This window comes from Dreissena polymorpha, chromosome 3, assembly GCF_020536995.1.
Source record: "Dreissena polymorpha isolate Duluth1 chromosome 3, UMN_Dpol_1.0, whole genome shotgun sequence".
Taxonomy (NCBI): domain Eukaryota; kingdom Metazoa; phylum Mollusca; class Bivalvia; order Myida; family Dreissenidae; genus Dreissena; species Dreissena polymorpha.
In genome coordinates, this window is record NC_068357.1 from 18,472,982 (window position 1) to 18,496,314 (window position 23,333).

The 23,333-nt window shown below is 34.8% G+C and overlaps 2 protein-coding genes across 14 annotated transcripts in view; one reads left to right on the forward strand and one right to left on the reverse strand.

Moving 5' to 3' along the window:
* The window catches only part of LOC127873148 (alpha-(1,6)-fucosyltransferase-like), a 176,586-nt gene extending 157,874 nt beyond the window's left edge, over window positions 1-18,712 (forward strand). For 5 of the 9 annotated variants that reach the window (XM_052416806.1, XM_052416803.1, XM_052416801.1 and 2 more), the window contains 6 exons: window positions 8,791-8,908; window positions 11,588-11,828; window positions 12,144-12,390; window positions 13,442-13,618; window positions 14,944-15,094; window positions 18,078-18,711. In XM_052416806.1, coding sequence (XP_052272766.1) covers window positions 8,791-8,908; window positions 11,588-11,828; window positions 12,144-12,390; window positions 13,442-13,618; window positions 14,944-15,094; window positions 18,078-18,398 — 1,255 coding nt within the window. In that variant the 3' untranslated portion in view covers window positions 18,399-18,711. Of the gene's footprint in view, window positions 1-8,790; window positions 8,909-11,587; window positions 11,829-12,143; window positions 12,391-13,441; window positions 13,619-14,943; window positions 15,129-18,077 lie in introns of all 9 variants that reach the window. The other 4 variants (XM_052416800.1, XM_052416804.1, XM_052416807.1 and 1 more) reach the window with 4 other exon arrangements.
* LOC127873151 (homeobox protein Nkx-2.2a-like) overlaps window positions 1-23,333 on the reverse strand; it is a 384,621-nt gene that overhangs the window by 304,282 nt on the left and 57,006 nt on the right. The window lies entirely within an intron of this gene.

Genomic DNA, 23,333 nt, shown 5'->3' on the forward strand with positions numbered 1-23,333 from the left:
GGGGAATAGCAGTCAGTCAGTCACTCAGTCAGTAAGTCAGTTGGAAGATTGTGAACACTTAAAATAACACACTTATAAATATATGATACGTTTCCATTAGTTTTGTCTTATAAGTAGACAATACATGTATATTAAACGATCACTACGTACCTACGTTTGCTAAGGTAATCGGGATTTTGATTTCCCTTTTTTTTTTTTTTTTCATTTTTTATTAAGTTATTGCATGATTGTCAAAATTATCTGATAGCTTTTTATTTCATTGACGTTGGCATATTTACTGAAAACAAACAACTAGAAGAAAACTATGGTATCAAATGGTTAATATATTTATTGGCAATCAGCAAAATATTTATCCTGTTGGTTCCGTTATCTGTTGAACTGTTTGTGAACAAAACCACAGTGTAGATCAGAGTTTAAACTCGCTACAACACAATTACTTCGGGTTCAATTTCCTTGTAGTAAGGGTGATACAAATAGAATTCCAAGGAGTGAATGCTGTAGTATTAGTGTATCCCTGACTGATCGAATACTTATTAATTAATTGTCTGTGGCCATTTTATATGTATTTATACATTCTTTTAGAAAATATATATTGGCATAAAATGTGCTCATGGCTGTCATAAAACCCCCACAAACAAAGTTTAGGGGTGGTGTGAGCTTGTTTGTGGGTCGGTCTGTCGGTCCGTATTAAGTGTGCCCTCTCTAATTTCAAGTTGTTTTCATCCAATCTTCACCAAACTTGGTCAGATGTTGTATCTAGATGATGTCTAGGTCAAGTTCAAATATGGGTCATGCCGGATCAAACACTAGGTCGCGGGGTCACTTAGTGCATTTTAAATATTGAGCATGGTGTCCGCTCTCTAATTCAAGTAGTTTTCATCCGAGCTTCACCTAACATAGTCAGAAGTTGTATCTAGACAATGTCTAGGCAAAGTTCAAACATGGGCCATGGCAGATCAAAAACTAGGTCACGGGGTCACTTAGTGCGTTTTAAACATTGAGCATGGTATCCGCTCTCTTATTCAAGTGGTTTTCATCCGATCTTCACCAAACTTGGTCAGAATTTGTATCAATATGATGTCTAGGTCAAGTTTAAACATGGGCCATGCCAGGTCAAAAGCTAGGTCACGGAGTCACTTAGTGTGTTTTAAACATTGAGCATGGTGTCCGCTGTTTTTTGTGAAGACAACATGCAAAATATTCAGTGTCAATGCGGCATGTGGGGGTATTTGTCACGTCTTTGACAAAGCGCTAGTTTCATTTGTAACATGAAAGCAAAAGCCAGTGTCAATTACATTATGCAGTTATAAAATATATAAGAATTATTGGCAATTTACTGAAATGTTTACTTGCTTTTGAACATTTTGTTTGTGCACATATAAGGGTTACACTCAGTGAACTTGTCAACATAACAAATAACGATCATACGTGCGGTATCAAGTACCTCCATAAGAAAAAAGAAAAAATGGGTTGTAAAGTTAAGCATAGTGAGAGGTGTGAAACTTCCCATCATATAAAACTTAGTACTTGCAAGTCAAAGAAATCGTGAAACTTACGCAAATAAAACGGCCTATATGAATATTTATATATTTATTGCTTGTTCAGCAAAGGAGCAGTGTAAATGTTGCAATTTGCAGAGGCATACATAACACAAAACAATAAAGTAAATACATATTTTATTGATTGCAAAAACTTAGACTGGCAACTGTAACAAATCTTTGCATACAAATGAAAGGACTGTCAAATGTATATTCTACATAGTTATGTTGATTAGTTCTTGTTTCGTTATGCGATGGATGAACTCCTTAATATACCGCAGACACAACGAGTTAACCAAAAAGAAAACTACCAAACTACGGTATACAGGAATAATGATAATTAAATTGCCTTCATTTGAAATGCATTTGATACAAAAAACGTGTTATTGTATGCATTTTAGATACTAAAGGGGCATATCAACATTATTTCTATACTATATGAATATTGGCATAAACACATATGCAAAGGCAAGGTAGAAGTTGCACTTATAACTCAATTCTCGTGAATTTTTGTCAGATGTTTATCTTGACCTTATCTAAGCCAATTTAAAAACTGAATCACGTTTGAAAAACATGAGTCACCAGGTTAATTCATTGAACATTCATATCATCACTTTAGAAACCACTTGTTTGACTCAATATTTATGAAACATGTTCATACTATTTACGGTATATTGACATTGTTGAGACTTGGTAAAGCGGGGGAAAACTAGAACACCTTCAACAATTGTTGTTCCTTTTATATGTCAAACAAAATGAACTCCCAAATTCTAACTGTACCCTTTCTAAATCATTGCATCCGTGACGGGGTTACATGTCAGTGGCAGCTTCTTGTTCTAATGAACTATCAAAGTGCACACAATGTTTCAAACGAAATGAGCAGGTGAACACAAAAGCAAGCCTTTATTTTGAACTAAAACCATAATGTGTATACTCTTTAAGTAGCCGTTTTTGGCATTATTGCAGTTATTGAAATAGCAGAAATTAAATAAGGAAAAAGTGTAGAAGGATCACACAGTAGACCAAATGCCTAAACACCAATTAATGATTGCACAAACAGTAATTGGTTTTATGTACTCTTATTTTATTTAGGCGATTCACTTTAAGAAAATTCAATATGTTCGGTTTTGGTGTAATATTCATACTCAGTATTGCTTTGTATTATATGTGTTAACGTTATATTATACTCGAACAAATTATGATTCCAATAATAATGTTAGTGCAAACTTTTGTCTTATTATTTGCGATTATTTGTGATGCTCCCCAAAAAAATTTTGGGGGGAGCATATAGTCACTGCTTCGTCTGTCCGTCCTTCCGTGTGTCTGTCCGTGCACAACTTTTGTCCGGGCTATTTCTCAGCAACTAATGACAGGAATTCAATGAAACTTTATGGGAAGCTTCACTACCAAAAGGAGATGTGCATATTATCAGCGGTTTCTGGTCGGATGATTTTTCATAGAGTTATGGCCCTTTGAAATTTTCCATTAACTGTACATATAGTGCAATTCTTGTCCAGGCTATTTCTCAGCAACTTATGACCGGAATTCAATGAAACTTTATGGGAAGCTTCACAACCAAAAGGAGATGTGCATATTATCAGCGGGTTCTGCTCGGATGATTTTTCACAGAGTCATGGCCCTTTGAAATTTTCCATTAACTGTACATATAGTGCAATTCTTGTCCAGGCTATTTCTCAGCAACTAGTGACCGGAATTCAATGAAACTTTATGGGAAGCTTATCTACCAAGAGGAGATGTGCATATTATCAGCGGGTTCTGGTCAGATGATTTTTCACAGAGTTATGGCCCTTTGAAATTTTCCATTAACAGCCCAGCTAGCACAAAAACGTTCTTGGAACGTTAGCCCAAACGTTCCAGAAACGTTGCGCTGCAACATTCTCCTTACGTTAAAATGTATGGTTTGCTTAACGTTCCCGAAACGTTACAGAATAACGTTATCATTTAACCTAAAACGAACCTAAATCTAACTTTCATTTTGAGGTTGAAAACCAACACATTTTTATTCTTCACAAGTTTATTGCATGAATGTAATTTATACAAATATATATATCGCATTGTTGATCTTGTTTGTCTTGAATCCAGATCTGTTCAGGTGTCTTCCCAGTTGTCCTGGTAGTACAAAAAATATCAGAATGACCAACTGTTTTTTTTTAAAATAAAACGGCGAAAAAATGGCAAGACATACATGAACCACATGCATATCACCAAGAAAACACATATATATGCGTCCTCTTGAACAAGCACATATATGAAACCGAATTTTCTTTCATACATGGTCAAATAATCAAGCGTTACAACATCTTTAAATTTAATAATGCATTTTATTACTGTATCAATTCATAACTGAATTTGATTTTTTTTAATCAAGTCATGACCAATAAACAACATTTTACATAATTATATATCAAATTTAGAATTTAATAAGATTAATTATTGAGGTTAAGAGAAAATTTTGAATTTTATTTATTTTTCAATTAACCGTGAATTCGGATGGTGTTCGAAATAACTGTGTTGAAGTGTACATATTTATTTTTCACGTAATTACCTGTGTTTTCAAGAGAGTTTTCAACAACAAATTAATTGCTAGCAAAAAATGACTTTAAGTGAACGTTTGTATATTCAAAAGTGGTACGAAGTCTCCATGGTACGAGTTTCCCCATAATTCCGAATTTGAATATTAAGCAAGTGCATAATGCTATCAATTTTAATATTACAAATTGAAATAACAATAAAACCCTACCTCGCAAACTGCTGTTTGTCATCGATTGTATGTTCCAACTTCTCTTATTTTAAAACACAAAGGTTAACATTCAATAACAGCAAAGTTTGAAAATCCAATTAGCCAGTAGGTCAATTAACAAAGGAATGCACGCGGGAGATATGATGTGTAACAGTATAGGCCTTAAATTGAATGCATGAGTCATACCCAGTGCCACTCTGTAAGTATATATGTACATGCCTCCGCAGTTTACTCTGTCTTTGGCTAGCGCTCACCACATGCACACGCACTATCAAGTTGCCTGATTATATATTTATTATTGATGTATAATAAACCTATAACCATATATACGTGTAGTTTACTAAGTACACCATAAACAGCCAGATAACAAGTAAATTGCGCTTGCAAACATTGGAAGATACACAAATGGGTCAAAGTGCACATCTACTTATAAGCGTATTTTGTAAAAAAAAACAACAACACAAAAGTCAAATTATTTATGAAAACATATTTAATGTACATTTTTATATTGTGTGTAGTGTTTTTCCCAGGAGGGCAAAGGGGCATGGCGCATTACTTTCAAAAAGGGCATTTTAGCGCGCAGTTTAGGCAAAAAATGGCAATAACGTTTCCTGAATACCTGAATTACGGGGAAACATGTAATCGCATCAGAAGCAGTTGTGGAACAAATAACATATAAACAAGCACATGTAATGGTAATAGATGTATTTAACTTACTATGATTTATATTAATATATTTACCTTGCAATCTACATTTAAGTTCCATGCTGTTTCAATAAACTGTACAGCACGACAAACATAATAAAGCAATATATGCATATGAATCTGACTTTACACAGATCCACTAACATATAAATGAAACCATGTTTGTCTTATCCCATTTTCTAACAATAATCTCGACAGATGTTTAAAATAACATTGCGAGTAAATTGATCGCTAACAATATGCAAACACTCGTATCCGTGTCATACATCTGCCGAGTAGATTACAAATAAATAAATAATGTTGTTGCTATCTTAAACATTTTTATGCATCGTTGATTATCACAGACATTTCATTAATTCCTTCTTAATGTATAATCTCCATCGTTAATTCGATCGTTTACGACGTTATTTGCCATTTTTGCCGAGTCACAATTTAATTCTGTATAGTCCGCTATGTTGATAAAATGTCAAATGATGTAAGCGACAGGTGCGCATAGCAACGTTTAATCTTATACGCGATTCGCATTTTGTTATCATTTGTATATGTCCCAGTTATTATTTCAATAATTAGATCTAATTATCTTAAAGACGAAAACGATAAAGAATAAATTTGTTTGTGAATTTAAATGTAATTATGCGTAAAAATATATGTTTTGATATAACTGAATAATGCATGCAAAGCACAATTGCCACGAGAATAACATCGAGTTTTTCATCAAAAGTCTCTGAAGTAATGATTATATCGTGGAGGAGTACAAATTGCCGAGCGAAAAGTGCGCTTGGTATAACATAGCCACCGGCATTATCAATTGATACTGACACGGGGTTATTCACGCATGACTTATTCACAGCTTTGGAGCAGTCAGTAAGACCTACCTATAAATCGAGCACTGTTATAGATTAAATCTGCTCAATTAAATATAGACGATTAGACCTTGACGTCTCTCGAGTAAATCAAGCACAGTCGGAGCGTCACAGACAATCAAGGAAGCTGATTTTTCGGACCAAGTTAGATCATAAGGCAATAAAGATGTTATCGATAAGGGCCCTTGGCAAAATTTGCCTTTGAAAAAATGGCGCGTGGCGAAATTTGCCTTTGAAAAGGGCAGTGTGGCTTTTTGACACGCTAAAATGGCCTGGGAAAAACACTAGTGTGATTTTTATACGTTGTTATAACGTTCTGTGAACGTTAGGAATGTAACGTTGACATTTGGTTTCCCGATAACGTTCCGACAAAAACGTGGGAAGAACGTTACAGGAACGTTACGCTTTTAAAGTTCACCAATTCATCCTAGGATCGTAAAAATATACCGTTCAAATGTGACTTTCATAACATTTATTTCATATAACAAAAGTAAGTTACGAATACTGATAGTTTAATTTTTGTTAAAACGTTCTGAAAACGTTCTGGGAACGTTCGGTGTGATCCTAACCTAAATAGAACTTAAGCGTAACGTTATTTGAACGTTACGTGCTAGCTGGGTGTACTAGTACTAGTACATATAGTGCAATTCTTGTCCAGGCTATTTCTAAGCAACTTATGACCGGAATTCAATGAAACTTTATGGGACTAGTACTAGTACATATAGTGCAATTCTTGTCCGGGCTATTTCTCAGCAACTAATGACCGGAAATCAATGAAACTTTATGGGAAGCTTCACTACCAAGAGGAGATGTGCATATTATCAGCGGGTTCTAGTCGGATGATTTTTCACAGAGTTATGGCCTTTGAAATTTTATATAAAAAAATTATTATCCCCCCAACTACTGTGCCCTCAAGACGTTTTAATGTGACAAAAAAAACCTTTGGGGAGCATCACCCGTCTCCGACGGTTTTGTGTTTAATGAGTAATGAGCTGTTTTGAGTTTTCTCGTCGGATGCGTTAAATGATAATTTGTTCCTTTCTCATGTAAACTGTATAAAAACGCTATCCCTATAGAAATCATAACTTTTGAAATTAATTTGAATTATGTTTATATAAGTACACGTTAAAATAATGTAAAGTCTTTTTGCGAAAAAAATAAGATCTAAAAATGACCTAACAACCAAGCTTAAAGCCAGGAGTTGTAATAAAAATATGGTGTTTTACAACTACATGCCTGTTTTCTTGCAGCACAGGTTTCCCGCTTCGCTATCAGTTTTTTTTTCCTGAACAACCAGTGTCGACATTACAACATTTAGCGGAATTATGTATTATTATAAAAGTTTATGTCAAAATTATTTTTTTTCAATGAGATATACTCAAGTTCATGAGAATGCACCGCTTTGTTTAAAAGAAAGTGAATACAAATCCGCAATTTCAATACATATACATCACAATCTCGCCTAAATCTGACTGGTATATCATCTTTGTTAACGGCCGTAAATATTGTGAGGCGTCCTTTCGACAACTGAATTACCATGCTTTTATATGAAATGGGACCCTAATAATCTGCGCCCACTAAACATTCACTTGTGCGTTTACGGTCTTATTGCATTTTATTCATAAAACGCAATCTGTCTGCAAAGAGCCAACCTAAAGAGGGTCCTTTTACGGTTTTCTTTTTATTGCATAAAAAATTATGTATAATAACTCCTATCCATATGCGTCCAAACAATCGTCGTAGGTTCTTTAACTATTTTAACATCGCCAGAGAAATAAACTAGTAATCTGCCCTCCTCAAAGACTCAATGTGCGTATCTGTAAAATAGCTTTATAGCATTAAAAAAGTAAAACATCCACTAAGGTGGAATTGCGGATTGTTCAGAAAATGCGGTGTATGATTTTCTTTTTTCTTTTTTTTACAGTATTTTAGAAGTACATATTGTCATTTTTTTTATAATATATAAACTTTTTCTAGGTTACATATTTCTTATAGATGTGTACATCTTCTGGTTAAAAAGTGTAATGTTGGAGCAATATGTCTAGGAATAAATTACTTTAATTCCCCACAGCCCATCGAAGAAGATGGCGTACATCAGTCAAACTGTCCATCTCTATGTCTGTTTGCAAAAATCCATCCAATCTTTTTGTTATATTGATAACTTAAAAATATCTTAACACACATATAAACCTTTGAAAGACGAGTCACTTGTAACACATATTTTTTTCCGTATCTCAAGGGTTTAGGTCATATTTACTGATCAAATGTCAAATTTGTTTAGACTAAGTTGGTCATACAACAGCTCGACAATTCCTGTCTCAGCCATGACTTCGCTGTTTATGGATGGATTGTTTAATTACTTGGCACCAATGTTGACCATTACATACTACGACCTGTCGCAAAAAACATCCGTTTCCTTACTAGAAAAGTCAAGCGCACTTCGAGGGTAAACGTTCACTTTTTACACAAAACCGGTTGAAAATAGTTTATGTGTCAGCAATAATATTCCCATTAATTACTGGACTTTAACATAACATGACACTACAGTAAACCATTATTTTTATAAGACGACGCGCAATTTATTATGCGTTAATGTCATATTAAGATGTCATATGTCATTAAACAGCTTAAACGTTTTTTTCACAGCCATATCACTGGGATTCAACACATATTGAATGGGGGATTAGCTACATATATATTGTCTGAACGTCAATGAGATGACAGCAATTACTTATAAAAAGAAAATATGACCATTTAAGCAAAGTTTAAGAATTTCTAACTGCAGATTCATGACTTATATGTTAAATCATTTGCAATTATGTCAGGTCATTATATACCAAATGTATATGTCAACATTGTTAAAATGTGTCAGATCATGATATGCCTCAACACAAATAGAAGACCATATCCGTATTCCCAACAGGAAGTTGAAGAGCGAACAGAGCCGTTTGGCCAACACGGTGGATGGTGCCGGGGAGTGGCGCAAGCTGGAGAACCTCCAACTAACTGACCTCGTACAGAGAAGACTGGAGTTTCTTCAGGTGAGTTTGAGGTACATGTATGTATGAGCCTTGCTCTGTAAAAACGGGATAAGCCTATGCAGCCCGCACAGGCTAATCCATGTAAACAGTGTCCGCTAAAACTGGATATTATTTTACAAAAGACTTGCTTTGAATGGGTGATTCTATAAAGCAGACAGAGTTATCTCTGTGCAGGATCGGCAATGCTAATCTTGGATGATAATTCATACAAATGCATTAAGCCCAATGAATCCGCAACGAAGCTCATATAGTTGGGCGACTTGGGTTATTGCACGTGCATCCACCAACTTGCAATTTATAATAGGTGAAAAAATATACAAATTCTAAAAGTATCTTCTCATTCCAGACGGTAAATACTGTTTTAGTGTGTCCTGATAACCAGATAATTTATACAATTATTCCATGAATGCTCCTAAGTGTACTCTATGAATAATCAGTGTGTACAGCTAATCCTGATCAAGGATAAATGAGTGCGGTTTACAATGCCAGAACTAGGATAAGTCCGCGCGTGCTCTTTAGCCTATTCTTGCGTTAGCTAGTGGGTGTAATACATAGACTAATATGGGATCGTGATTTCCGTCATTAACGGATTTTTGGATAAAAATTGAATTCCTTGATACTACACAAAATAAAATACTACACAAGTTTCCGTTGTCGGATTAAACACGTTTTCAAGACGCCTTATTTAATAGTTGATAACATTTATTTTAGCCCGAGGTTATGAATTCATGTTTTGTAATTGTAAATAAACATGTGTCTTGGCATAATGTATTAATTCCAGACGAATAGATCTGGGTTATAAAGATACGTATATATTGCAACATCAAATAGTGTACCAATTAGTATTTAAACCATAGTGTCTGATGATTTTTGTAGGCTTGCTAGAATAAATCCGTATACGAAAGTGTATGCTTAAAAAATGCATGTTTTGATTGTGTGATTAAATAAAATATGTAAATACATATTTTAAGTACAAATAAGGTTAATTATCATTTGTATCATGAAAGTAATTTGCAGAACATGTGTTTATAATACATGACATAGACGTTCAATAACTAAATATTGTTTGTATGTCACAATACAGGTGTTTGTTTGATCACATTATTGACCACTTGTTTCAATTTAGCTCACCTTAGTAAAATATGCTTTTGGTAAACTAGTGTGAACATCATTCGTGTATTGTCATCCGTTGTGAAAACTGATGGTGGTGCCCAATCTTCATGATACTGCTTGATTGCATTGAAAGTCTTATTTAAACGCTCTCGAGTCCATTTACTGGGCCTTGAACCAGCACTTGGTGTCTTTGGGAGAAATCTAAAGAACGCTCCCAATCGAACCCGTGACCTCCTGATTGCTAAGCAGTCACCGTAACCATTACACCATGGCGACCTCCGACCTGCATGATACTTGGTCGGAACATTTTTTCATTGGTTCAAAACTTGGTAAGGTGGTGTCAAACATACGTCACTAAGTCAAATTAAAAAGCAAACAAAAGAACTAGTGAAAACTATTCAAGCCGGTTGCCTGATAAGCCTGTTGCCTAATAAGCATGGGATTTCCTGATAAATTTGTTCTAATACTATTTAAGCTGTTTTCTAAAATGGTTCCGTCCGAAGAAAAACATGGCGAATGCTGGAGGACGGGGCAGGTTTCCTTAGATGACTTTATATTATGCTCTTTAGTCCCCTACCCGTGACACCGGAGGGGACTTATGGTTTGCGCTCTGTGTGTCTGTGAGTCTGTCGCACATTCTGGATCCTGCGATAACTTTAAAAGTTCTTCATATTTGTTCACGAAACTTGAAACATGGACAGATGGCAATATGGAGATTATGCACGTCATTTCATTTTGTTCCTTGGTCAATAATTCTGGTTGCTATGGCAAAAAATAGTCTAGAAATATTGCTGAAAATGGTGGATACTGCGATAACTTTAAAAGTTCTTGATATTTATTCATGAAACTTGAAACATGGATAGATGGCAATACGGAGATAATGCGCGTCATTTCATTTTGTTCTTACATCAGGAATTATGGTTGCTATGGCAACAAATAGACTAGAAATATTGCTGAAAATGGTGGAGTTTCACTGGTAGGGGACTTTAATTGCTAGGCAATAGTCTTGTTTACACTCATTTCAGTTACAATTTTGTTGGCTCTTTGTTAATGAAACTTGACCAGATAATTCGTTTACTTATGGGTTTTTTCCATAAAACAACTTTTCCATCAAAAGGCGAAGCAGTTTTGTTAATGGTCATATTTAATAATATTTGTTTCCATCATGAAACTTTGTCAAACATGTGTTCACATGATATTTCATATATACATGATTCTGATTAAATGAAACAAATGGCCGCCATGTGGGAATGGCGGTTTCCAATTTTTTTGAAACTTTATGTTTTAACCATATATCTTGAAACATAATCTGATCATTTGTTAAACGTTGTGTTGGCCGAAATAAAATGTTTTTCCAGTTTATTAGAAAACATGTCTGTCGAGGATAGTTGGCAATTTTTCATTTTTATTCAATGAAACCTTGTGAACACTTCCTCCTTGGTTCCGTATCAGCCAATTGCCTTAAGGTATTTGACCTTCCTATTAAACATTTTTTTTCGACATGTACACTAAAACATATTTAATTCCAACCTAAGGATAAAATGATTTTAAATATTTACTTCTCAGAATCCTTCGGATTGTGACAAGGCCAAACAAATTTTATGCAAACTGGTAGTTACGGAGTGTGGCTATGGGTGCCAGTTGCATCATGTGACTTTCTGCCTTATCATGGCGTATGCCACCCAGCGCACACTCATCCTAAAGAGTGAGGGGTGGAGATACGCGCCCAAGGGCTGGGAGTCTGTATTCCTGCCAATCAGCAAGACATGCCGCTTCAAGAGCGATATGGCTGCTTCGCAATGGGGACGTATGTACACTGGACTAGAATATGCTAATTTGCAAAACATTTTATCATTTAAAGTGGTTGCTTCACCAATGTACTACTATGACATAAATTGATTGAAATTTTCAAAAGGGACACAATTATGGGCATCACACAAATTCATACAAAAATATTCAGAATAAAACAGTAATGTAAATATAATTTTTAACAAGCTTACTATCATATTATTACGCTGAATTTAATTAGACTATCATTTAAAGGCGTGGCAATTATTCATTAAAAACAATAATAATATTAATGAAATAATTGTATAAGACTACTTTCATTAAAATGTTTAAGCAAATTCTACGATGGATAATTCACAAGTTATCGAGCTTCCGCAGGTGGGTAAACTGTCTTGGCGCCCACATTTTTTACCCCCAGCGATACCAGAAGACATAGCGGATCACTTAACCTGTATTCACGGCGACCCCGCGGCTTGGTGGGTCGGTCAGTTTGTGACCTACGTGACCAGACCAAACGCCATGATGCAGAAGTTCCTTAATGAAGGCAAAGAAAAGCTGGGCTTTACCAATCCTATTGTTGGGTAGGCGAAACTGTTTCAGAATGACTATTATATACCGAGTGTGTGTATTACCATACGTTCTGTTGTTATGTTTCAACCGTATTATTAAGTCCGATGATAAGAAATAATAAAACATTCTTCTATATTAAAGCTGGGTCAGGTGGAGCTGCAAACTAGGTCTCTTCGTGAAATTAAAAAATTTCCACAATAGTTCTGTTCCGTTGATAAACATCCAGGCAGGCAACGTTTCTTATATAGAGATAGTTTAACCATATGTTCGCTTAATGTCAATGTGTTGCCTAATCATTATAGAAATTTCTCAGAGCATGTGTTGTACTGATATATTGGCCGAGTTTTAAAATGTTTCCGGATTGGACACAAAACATTGCCAACTAATGCTTTGTTATGTATCGCTATTGCGAAACCATTTGAACACTCAATAAGTCACATTTGGGTAAACTGCTCAAGAAACTACGCTAGAGATTTGCTGTAAGGATATTTCAGACGATCTTGGAAAATTTTGGGTGTGACATTTGGTAAAATGATTCTGGTACATTAAACACTATTATTTACATGGGAAATGGGGCAGTTCACCTTATATGGCGAAACCTTGTCAACACTATAGAAGTAATACTGTTTTGTCAAATCATATTGACACTAGCTAACACCATTTGTTCCAATGATACTTTACAAAAATAAAAACTGGTTTCTTCCGTTGACAAACAGGGGGTGCTGCATTTTCATTCCATGTATACAATGAAACGTTGTGAACCGTGAATACATATTCTTATGAGTTTATCTTATGGGGGTAACATATGATCGCCTGAGTGCCTTTGACTCTGTTGAAATATACAAATGGATATTTTGTTCCAAAACTCATTTTACTTTTTTAAACTTTGTATATGTGTCTGTATTCTATAGTATTCATAGAAATAACAATGAAATAGCGGTTCCTTTAGTAGTGCTACTCAGTGCATACTTAGGTTAACATAATAATTATGAAGTATAACCTGAACTATATTAAACGGACTTGATGTCTAAAACAGTATGTGATATCCACACTGAATTACAGAGTGCAGGTGCGAAGGACAGACAAGCTCATTTCGGAGGCCAAGTTTCACAGCGTTGATGAATACATGCATCATGTCGTAGAATGGTACGATATATACGAGAAGAAGCATCCCGGTGTCCAGCGTAAAGTGTACATAGCTACCGATGATCCAGGGGTCTTGCATGAGGCGAAAAAGAAGTGAGTGTTAATACAAGTTTAAATGGGAAAAAATAAAAAGTGTATGTGCTGCGATGGAACTATAATATACTTAAACAAAGTGGCTACCAAGTTATAAGAAAAACGTCATGTCCGAAGTGTAAACATAGAGCAATTGAGATTTCTAATTTACGTTTTTTATCTAAGAACACTGTCTACTGTATTCTGTAAATATTCTTAAAATAACATAATTTTTGATAATTTCATGTGACCTTTTACTGTGACTTCTAGTTAAACATTTTAATTATGCCCCCCTTCGAAGATTAGGGGGTATATTGCTTTGCACATGTCGGTCTGTCGGTCGGTCTGCCGGTCTGTCGGTCGGTCCGTCCACCACGTGGTTTCCGGATGATAACTCAAGAACGCTTGGGCCTAGGATCATGAAACTTCATAGGTACATTGATCACGACTCGCAGATGACCCCTATTGATTTTGAGGTCACTAGGTCAAAGGTCAAGGTCACAGTGACCCGAAATAGTAAAATGGTTTCCGGATGATAACTCAAGAACGCTTAGGCCTAGGATCATGAAACTTGATAGGTAGATTGATCATGACTGGCAGATGACCCCTATTGATTTTCAGGTCACTAGGTCAAAGGTCAAGGTCACAGTGACCCGAAATAGTAAAATGGTTTCCGGATGATAACTCAAGAACGCTCATGCCTAGGATCATGAAACTTCGTAGGTAGATTGATAATGGCTGGCAGATGACCCCTATTGATTTTCAGGTCACTAGGTCAAAGGTCAAGGTCATGGTGACCCGAAATAGTAAAATGGTTTCCAGATGATAACTCAAGAACGCTTATGGCTAGGATCATGAAACTTCATAGGTACATTGATCATGACTGGCAGATGACCCCTATTGATTTTCAGGTCACTAGGTCAAAGGTCAAGGTCACAGTGACAAAAAACATATTCACACAATGGCTGTCACTACAACAGAGAGCCCATATGGGGGGCATGCATGTTTTACAAACAGCTCTTGTTTAAAAATGTTTTTTATGGTTTTGCTCATGTATAAATAAACTGTACATTTAATTGTTATCAAATATAACAAAAAAAATTGTTCAAAAATATCTTATTTGCCACATTCGGAGAAAGCTGTGCTCAATGCAGTCCGAACAGGTAAATCATATGGGCCACTTTCCAAATAAAACTAATATTTCGTAAGGTTGATACAAATTACTAGTAAGTGGATTTTTCCTTTGAAAGAACAATGCACTAAAAGCGGAACGTGTCGACCGTATGTTCGAAAGAGACCGTTTTTCCAGTGCGCTGCTGAATGATGTATTTCGTATAAATTTGCAGTTATCCGAACTACACCTTTGTGAGTGACAACGAGGTCTCAAAGAGTGCCGACAGGGGAAGTCGCTACACAGATGCCTCCCTACGTGGCATTATTCTTGATGTGTACCTGCTGTCGCGATGTAATTATCTCGTCTGCACTTTCTCATCAAATGTAGGTGTTACTACAAACATTATCCTGGTCTATGGTAAGTTCGTGGATATAACAAATAGAACAGTTTTATAAGTAATATATTTTTATTTTGATCAAATTAATATAATTAAGCATAAATTAAATCCTCACCTGTGTGAATAATAACAAAGAATCAAATTCATTTGTAATCTTGTCTTCCAAATTCAAGTTAACAAACACCATCCATCAGTATGAACTGCCATTTTGAATTTATGCAAGTTCGTGGATGACACATGTGACGTCATTACTCCAGAACAGCTGATTGGGCCAAATGTAGAAATGTGTGCTTTCTAAACATTTTTAATACATGAATGAAAACATTAAAAAAAAATACATGTAACTGAACATTGAACATTTATAAAGAACATTATTTAATGAAATATTTAATGTTTCAATGGAGTTGGATTGGCCTGTAAATTAACACAGGTAGTTAGCGTGTGGCTATGATATTTATTAGTGAAAACATCATTTTGAATGATAAATAATCAAAATATAACGAAAAATTAACTTTCTGTGAAAAAATCACTATCAAATAAATATATATATATAATATATTATAATAAGGTATCCAACTCAAGATCACCCGAAAACAGGCATAACTTCATCAAGTGTACAGCGATTTTCACAAACTCGGTCTTATAAATGCAACGCAGAAATAAATTTCCTTGCATTTGCAAAAATCTGGCAAGATATGTATATTTCCAGAAAGTAAATTCATTTCTGCGTTGAATAAGACTGAGTTCGTGCACAACTGATGATGGTATGGCTGTTCAAAGCGATGCACCTCGCTTTCGGGTCATTTTGAGTTAAATACCTATGATAGTGAAATTATTTCTTTTTCAGAAAAGTAGATTTTTCGTTATAATTTGATTATTTATCATTAAAAATGATTTTTTCTCTAATAAATATCATAGCCACACGCTAACTACATGTGTACATTACATAAAAATGCATAAGGAACCAGGTACCATAAAACACTTCTTATTTTACGTTGCCTAAAAAGCATTTAAAAATGGAGTACGAGGCTGTGAACATACAGTGTCAATAGAATGCTGTATATAAACTAAGTGAGCAAAATAGGTTTTATTTATTTTGTTACGGATTTTTTTGGCAAAGGAAATTTATGCATTATGAAAATGGAGGTAAAATACACTTATGGCCATTATTCAATTTGTTTGCCTGATTAGAACGCATTTTATTCAAATATTTTGTTCTCAGTTGTAAAAAGATAGTTTACAATACACAATTCCGGTTTTCATCTCCAGGATGTCAAAATCTAGCGCGGGTAGTTATTCCAAACTGACAATCCACGAACTTACGCTATCCACAAACTTAGACTATGCAACGATATTTCTCTTCCATGTGGATTTTATTTTTTTTACTTTAAGTGCAACATTATTCATAACATTTACTCCTTATACATTTAAAGTGCTATATTTGATAATATATTATCTTCGTCAAACTATATACATTATTGTTGTTGTAATAGTTTTTAGGGAAGGTGCATTATACTTAATAATACATTTTGGTTTCATTTCAATATTAAATTAAAGCGGACACATAATAAGTATGGTCCCATAAATAGAATTGATTGTTCCAATAACTGTATAAATTACGAACATGTCTAGAATAGGAATCATACGGATTTCTTTTTCAGCTCATTAATTTCATACCAGTTTGTTTTATTGCTGTTTCACTTTAATAGCAAACGTCATAGTGAAAGTTTCTACGTATTCAAAGGCGAAGTTCGTAAATAATTCACATCAATACTATGATTAATATTGGCCAATTATTATTAATATAAATTCAAAATGCCATTAAACTTGTGAATCAAATTAGACATAAGCTGAAGAAAGGCTGGGTAATGACAATCAATTGATGGTGTATGAGGCTTTGTGGTGGGAAGACTCAGCCGACTTCATGTACGTCAAGTACTGTCCCAGATTAGCCTGTACAATCCGCACAGGTTAATAAGGAAACACGCTTTTATGGACATGTTTTCAAAGAAAGTCCCTTTAAACGAAAATTCATTGTAGGCTCAGAGTGTCGCTCCTGACTAGCTTGTGCGCAATTCACAGGCTAGTGCGGGGGGATGATTTACGCACACGTATTTAGCCTAGTCGAGCTTAGAACGAGGCTTAAGTGATGCGGAGCATTTCATACATTTAAACTATTCAAACATCTATTGTATGGAAATAAGTATCCATTAACAACATGCTTTCTGGAGGATCGAAGTATTAACAACAATACTTGATATCGATGTATTAACAACACTACTTAATACATGATAATCAATATAGAGAAACAATATAGAATCGTGACTTTTGTTTGATAAGCTTAACTGTTGTATTAAGGTAGCTAACATAAATAACTTCTTGGGATTATATTGTGAGCTCTGGTCAAGGTCATAGTAAGTTTAAAATATTAATAGGTTTTCGCTCGATAACTTCAAGGTGAAGGTCACTGCTACTTAAAATTTTAGCACTGTTTCAAATCCACACCCGAGATTTGATGAAGGTTTCTTGCTGATTGTGTGGGTGAAGGTAGCATTCCTACATAACTTGCTTGAGTTTTGACGAATTATTTTAATAGAAAATATATCAATATGTTTGGCATGGTCACGTTTCTTGTTGTCTCCATTTGTTTGATTTTAATTATTTATATAACAACTTGCATCATCCTTAACTGGTCAATGTAACCCAGTCTTTTAAACGGGCGTATGTTGTGACAAGTTTTAATCTTGGTTTAATATTCACATCTTATGCTTGCTCAATATCTTGTGTTAAAACATTACATGCATTACAAAGTGCAAACATCGCATCTCCTATTTACGTTTTCTCCTCAGTGGTGCTGATTTTCCTGAAAATCAATTTATGAACAAATTTGCATCTTATATTAAACCCGGCAATTATTTCATCTCTCGTTGGAATATATCTCCTAATGCTTGCTGATGTCCCCTCCCTAGGTCTGTAGAGCGGCATACGAGCTGATGCAGTCGCTGCAAGGAGATGCATCCGAGTGTTGTAAATCGCTCGACCACACATATTCTTTCGAGGACGATCATCTTCACAGCTTTATTGCAGTTGAGGATCACCAGAGTCAACGCGAGGGAGAGATCAGCTTCAACGCTGGGGACACGATACGCCTGACGGACAACCAATGGGATGTGTATTGCCAGGGTACAAACGTTAAAACGGGAAAGTCTGGTCTGTTTCCGTCGTACAAGACTGTGAAAAAAATAGAACGTGTGAAGATGATTACATACTCTGAAGTACCAGATTCGTAATGACATAATTATGTGTCCATCATTTTATAATAATCTAAGTTGTCTATTGGTTTCTTCTCCTCTAGATACGTAAAGGGCAAATAAAACTGAAACTTAATTTTCTGTCTTAAAAATATCAGTAAATCTCATTAAAAATATATTTATCTTACTCAAAAACCACTTAAGTGTGTTGATAAATAATATTTCTATACTGTCTGCTTTCATGTTATTGTTTAACACATAACGATTATATTTGTAAACACCTAGAAGTAAAATTTCAATATCTTTGCATTTTGATTTAACGAACATTAAAGGGCTATTTGTGTTTGTTCTTCATTAAACTTTGAAAACAAAACTTCATTTTCATATGGTGTTCTCTTTTACATTTTTATGCCCCCCCTTCGAAGAAGAGGGGGTATATTGTTTTGCACATGTCGGTCCGTCGGTCCGTCCGTCAACCAGATGGTTTCCGGATGATAACTCAAGAACGCTTAGGCCTAGGATCATGAAACTTCACAGGTACATTGATCATGACTGGCAGATGACCCCTATTGATTTTCAGGTCACTAGGTCAAAGGTCAAGGTCACAGTGACTCGAAACAGTAAAATGGTTTCTGGATGATAACTCAAGAATGCATAGGCCTAGGGTCATAAACCTTCATAGGTACATTGATCATGACTGGCAGATGACCCATATTGATTTTCAGGTCACAAGGTCAAAGGTCAAGGTCACAATGACTAGAAACAGTAAAATGGTTTCCGGATAACTCAAGAATGCTTACGCATAGGATCATGAAAATTTCATAGGTTCATTGATCATGACTGGCAGATGACCCCTATTGATTTTCAGGTCACTAGGTCAAAGGTCAAGGTCACAGTGACTTGAAACAGTAAAATGGTTTCCGGATGATAATTCAAGAATGCTTATGCCTAGGATCATGAAACTTCATAGAACATTAATCATGACTGGCAGATGACCCCTATTGATTTCCAGGTCACTAGGTCAAAGGTCAATGTCACAGTGACTGGAAACAGTGAAATGGTTTCCGGATGATAACTTATAATAATAATAATAATAATAATAAAATCTTTATTTGAAGAAGATGACTTGTTAAGAAATACATCAGATGAAATTACATAATATGCAATTTATATAATACATTTCTTATTTTCAACAAGGTCTTCTAACAATATACAATTTACAACAAATACATCATATTTCATCTTGAGCAATAAGAACAAAACATAAAGAATCATATATGCATGCACACTTATGATGATATATATTATAAATAAAAACAAATGACAGACATAAAACTACAATAATCTTTTATGCTAGAGCAGTATTCAAACATTAAACTCATGTTATTTACTAAAACAACATGAAGCATGATCAATTTATTTCATAAAGTGTGGAAGAAAGATAAGCTTTTAATTTTTTCTTAAATGTAATTAAATTGTTTGTTTGACGTATAGATTGGGGTAACGAATTCCATATTTTTTTTGCTAGAAAATTCAAACGATTGTTTGAAATGGTTTGTTTTGGGTATTGTTTCAACCATATCAAAACTAGCATTTGCTAAGTCTTTTGAAAATTGATTTCATTAAATTTGTTAAAACATCTGTACTTAATAATTTTATGATCATCTGTTTTTACAATTTTACCTTTGACGCTTAATGTACAAACTATTTGGTAATGGTCACTTATGCCTAATTTTGGTATGATTACCTCAGAAATGTTGTCATATTTTGAATACAAATGGTCTAATATTGATGATGAACGTTCAGTTACCCTTGTTGGAAAAGACACGTGTTGTTTTAAATTAAAATCAGTGATAAGTTTTTCCCATTTCTTATTGTTAAATATGTTTTGGCTTAAACAGTGAAAATTAAAATCCCCGGTTGAATACACATTACAATCTTCCAAGTCTGCCTTATGTATCTGTAATTCAAATGAGTCAATCCAAGATTGAGGGCTATTTGGTGGGCGATAAACAAAGTTAATTAGATATGGTTTGTACTTAACAATGTTGATTTGTAGCCAAATAGATTCAATTTCGTCACTTTCTAAATCATGTCTACGTACAAACGAGATGCTATCTTTTATATAAACTATTATACCGTCTCCAGCAGAAATAGCCCTATCACGTCTTACAATGCTGTAACCGGAAATGGATGTTGTATTAATCTCCGTTCTATCATTTAAAAATGTTTCACAAAAGCCTACTATATCTTAAGAACTATTTTCGTGTAAGTAAACACGAATATCATCCAATTTCGGCAATAAATGTTGGATATTCAAATGCATTATATGCAAACCTTTATATGTAAATGGAATATAATAATCATTATTTATGTTACATTTTAAAGTAGATTGTATGTGAGATTCCATAAGAACGTTACTATCCAGTCACCTTGACAATCAGGTGGTCCCTTGTAGTTGCATAGAGTTTCTTTTTAATTGCATTTTCACTATTTAACTCGTAGTCTCTTGTTTCACTCGGTCCACTTGTTGTTTCAAGTCCGGATTTTTTTGTTGTAGCGATCAACGCGCAATTCTGTATCCATTTTGCCATGTCCAATTGGTATCAAACTGACCGCTGTCAAATACTCTATTATTAACATTAAATTTCACATTTATATCATTGTTATTTTCTGTAAAATCTTAGATAAACTCAACTCAAGAATGCTTAGGCCTAGGATCATGAAACTTCATAGGTACATTGATCATGACTGGCAGATGACCTCTATTGATTTTCAGATCACTAGGTCAAAGGTCAAGGTCACAGTGACTCAAAACAGTAAAATGGTTTCCAGATGATAACTCAAGAATGCTTACGCCTAGGTTCATGAAACTTCATAGGTACATTGATCATGACTGGCAGATGACCCCTGTAGATTTTCAGGGCACTAGGTTTAAAGGTCAAGGTCACAGTGACTCAAAACAGTAAAATGGTTTCCGGATGATAACTCAAGAAGGCGTAGGGCAAGATCATGAACCTTCATAGGTAAATTGATCATGACTGGCAGATGACCCATATTGATTTTCAGGTCACTAGGTCAAAGGTCAAGGTCACAGTGACTCGAAACAGTAAATGGTTTCCGGGTGATAACTCAAGAATACTTAGGCCTAGGATCATGAAACTTCATAGGTACATTTATCATGACAGGCAGATGACCCCTATTGATTTTTAGGTCACTAGGTGAAAGGTCAAGGTCGCAGTGACAAAAAACGTATTTACACAATGGCCGCCACTACAACTGACAGCCCATATGGGGGGCATGCATGTTTTACAAACAGCCCTTGTTTTAACAAGTCTTGCACGACTAAAATGGACGTACAAACGTTCTGTGTAATTAATGGTTTATAATAACAAAGACTGCCACTAATGTTAAATATTATATCCACACATTGAACTGGATAGTTTATTTTATCCTGGTTCGTCCGCACTGTGGCTTTGTCGTTCATCAAGGAATTATAAACTAACTCTGTACTCATGTTTACCATCATGAGACTATTTGTCGCTTGTAACACCCGTCGTTTGACCTCAAGTATGAAGGTTTAATACATGCAATAAACGCACTGACAGCGTAAAAGGTCTGTTAGTATGACGAAAAACAACTCACGTGGATAATCTGCACATATATTTATTTAAAGACAATACATGTTAAGGAAGATATGACTTTCTACAATGTATAATATTAACGTCAATGCACTATGCGCTGAGCACAATAATGGGTCTAAATGACCGACCCGTGGTCCGCGGAGAAAAGAAGTTTTTTTTCAAGTAGGATTCAACACACAACTCTTCCTCAATACACTTTGCTTAAAACCGATGATTGAGTACCAATCGATGCGCATATAGAACGGTTTATGTGAAAAACACATACCAGGAGGAGCATTCTCTTTTTTCAATGTGTATACCGTTTTAAATTATGAACTTTATTAACAATGCTATCAATATTATTTGTATTTAAATATGCTGAGAAAAAATGATGTTATATTGTGATAAATAATTGGAAGTGAATGAGCAATCTTCTCCTTACAGTCCTGTGTAAATAAATGTTTGACGCAAAGATTAATTGTATATTTACAATATATTAACTTAGATTCATATTTCACAAAATAAAATAAAGGAATTTATTTAATTAATTCTTCCATTTAGTGCTCTATAGGTAAAAGCGAATAACAGCAGCAATTAAAGTTTGCGAACTTAACCGCAATGTGCTGACTTCTATTATCAGGAAAGAAATTAAGTGTAGCCTTCATGTCAGTGTAATTACCAGTTTCATTTTACGTAGAAAGAAACGGGTCACTGATCAAATCAAATTAATCCAATTTCATAAATTATTAACCTTTAAGTCTTATAAAAAAGTTTTACATTACGTGCATAACTCATTAAATGATTTCAGTCAATATTGACCATAAGAAAATGCAAAGTCAATACCTGTGATATATTGTTTATATACAATTTCCTCAGTCTCGTTTAGTATCTCTAAACATGTCATCTTCTGTCAGCCTTGCAAGCCAGAAGTGCTTCTTGAACGACAGTATTTTGTTTGTATCTTGATCGGATTATATGGCGAAGACATCTATTTCAATCATGTCCCAGTCTATGCACTCCAGCGTGTACAATCCGCACATCAAATGTGAAGTTATCCATATCTATTGTTCCTATCACGTGCATACTATCCAAAATACTATGGCATTGCACAGAAAGATTTTGTTGTCAGTCTTGGCATTGCGCATGTTCACCCTTTTTAGCTCGACTTTTCGAAGAAAAATGAGAGCTTAACTACTCGCCCCGGCGTCGCCGTCGGCGTTGGTTAAAGTTTTTTTATAAAGTCAAATAACATAAGCAATATCAAAGATAATTAATTCAAACTTGGAATACTTCTTTATGACAACAGGACAATTGCGTAGGTCAATGTGCATAAATCAGCATTATTTTTAGA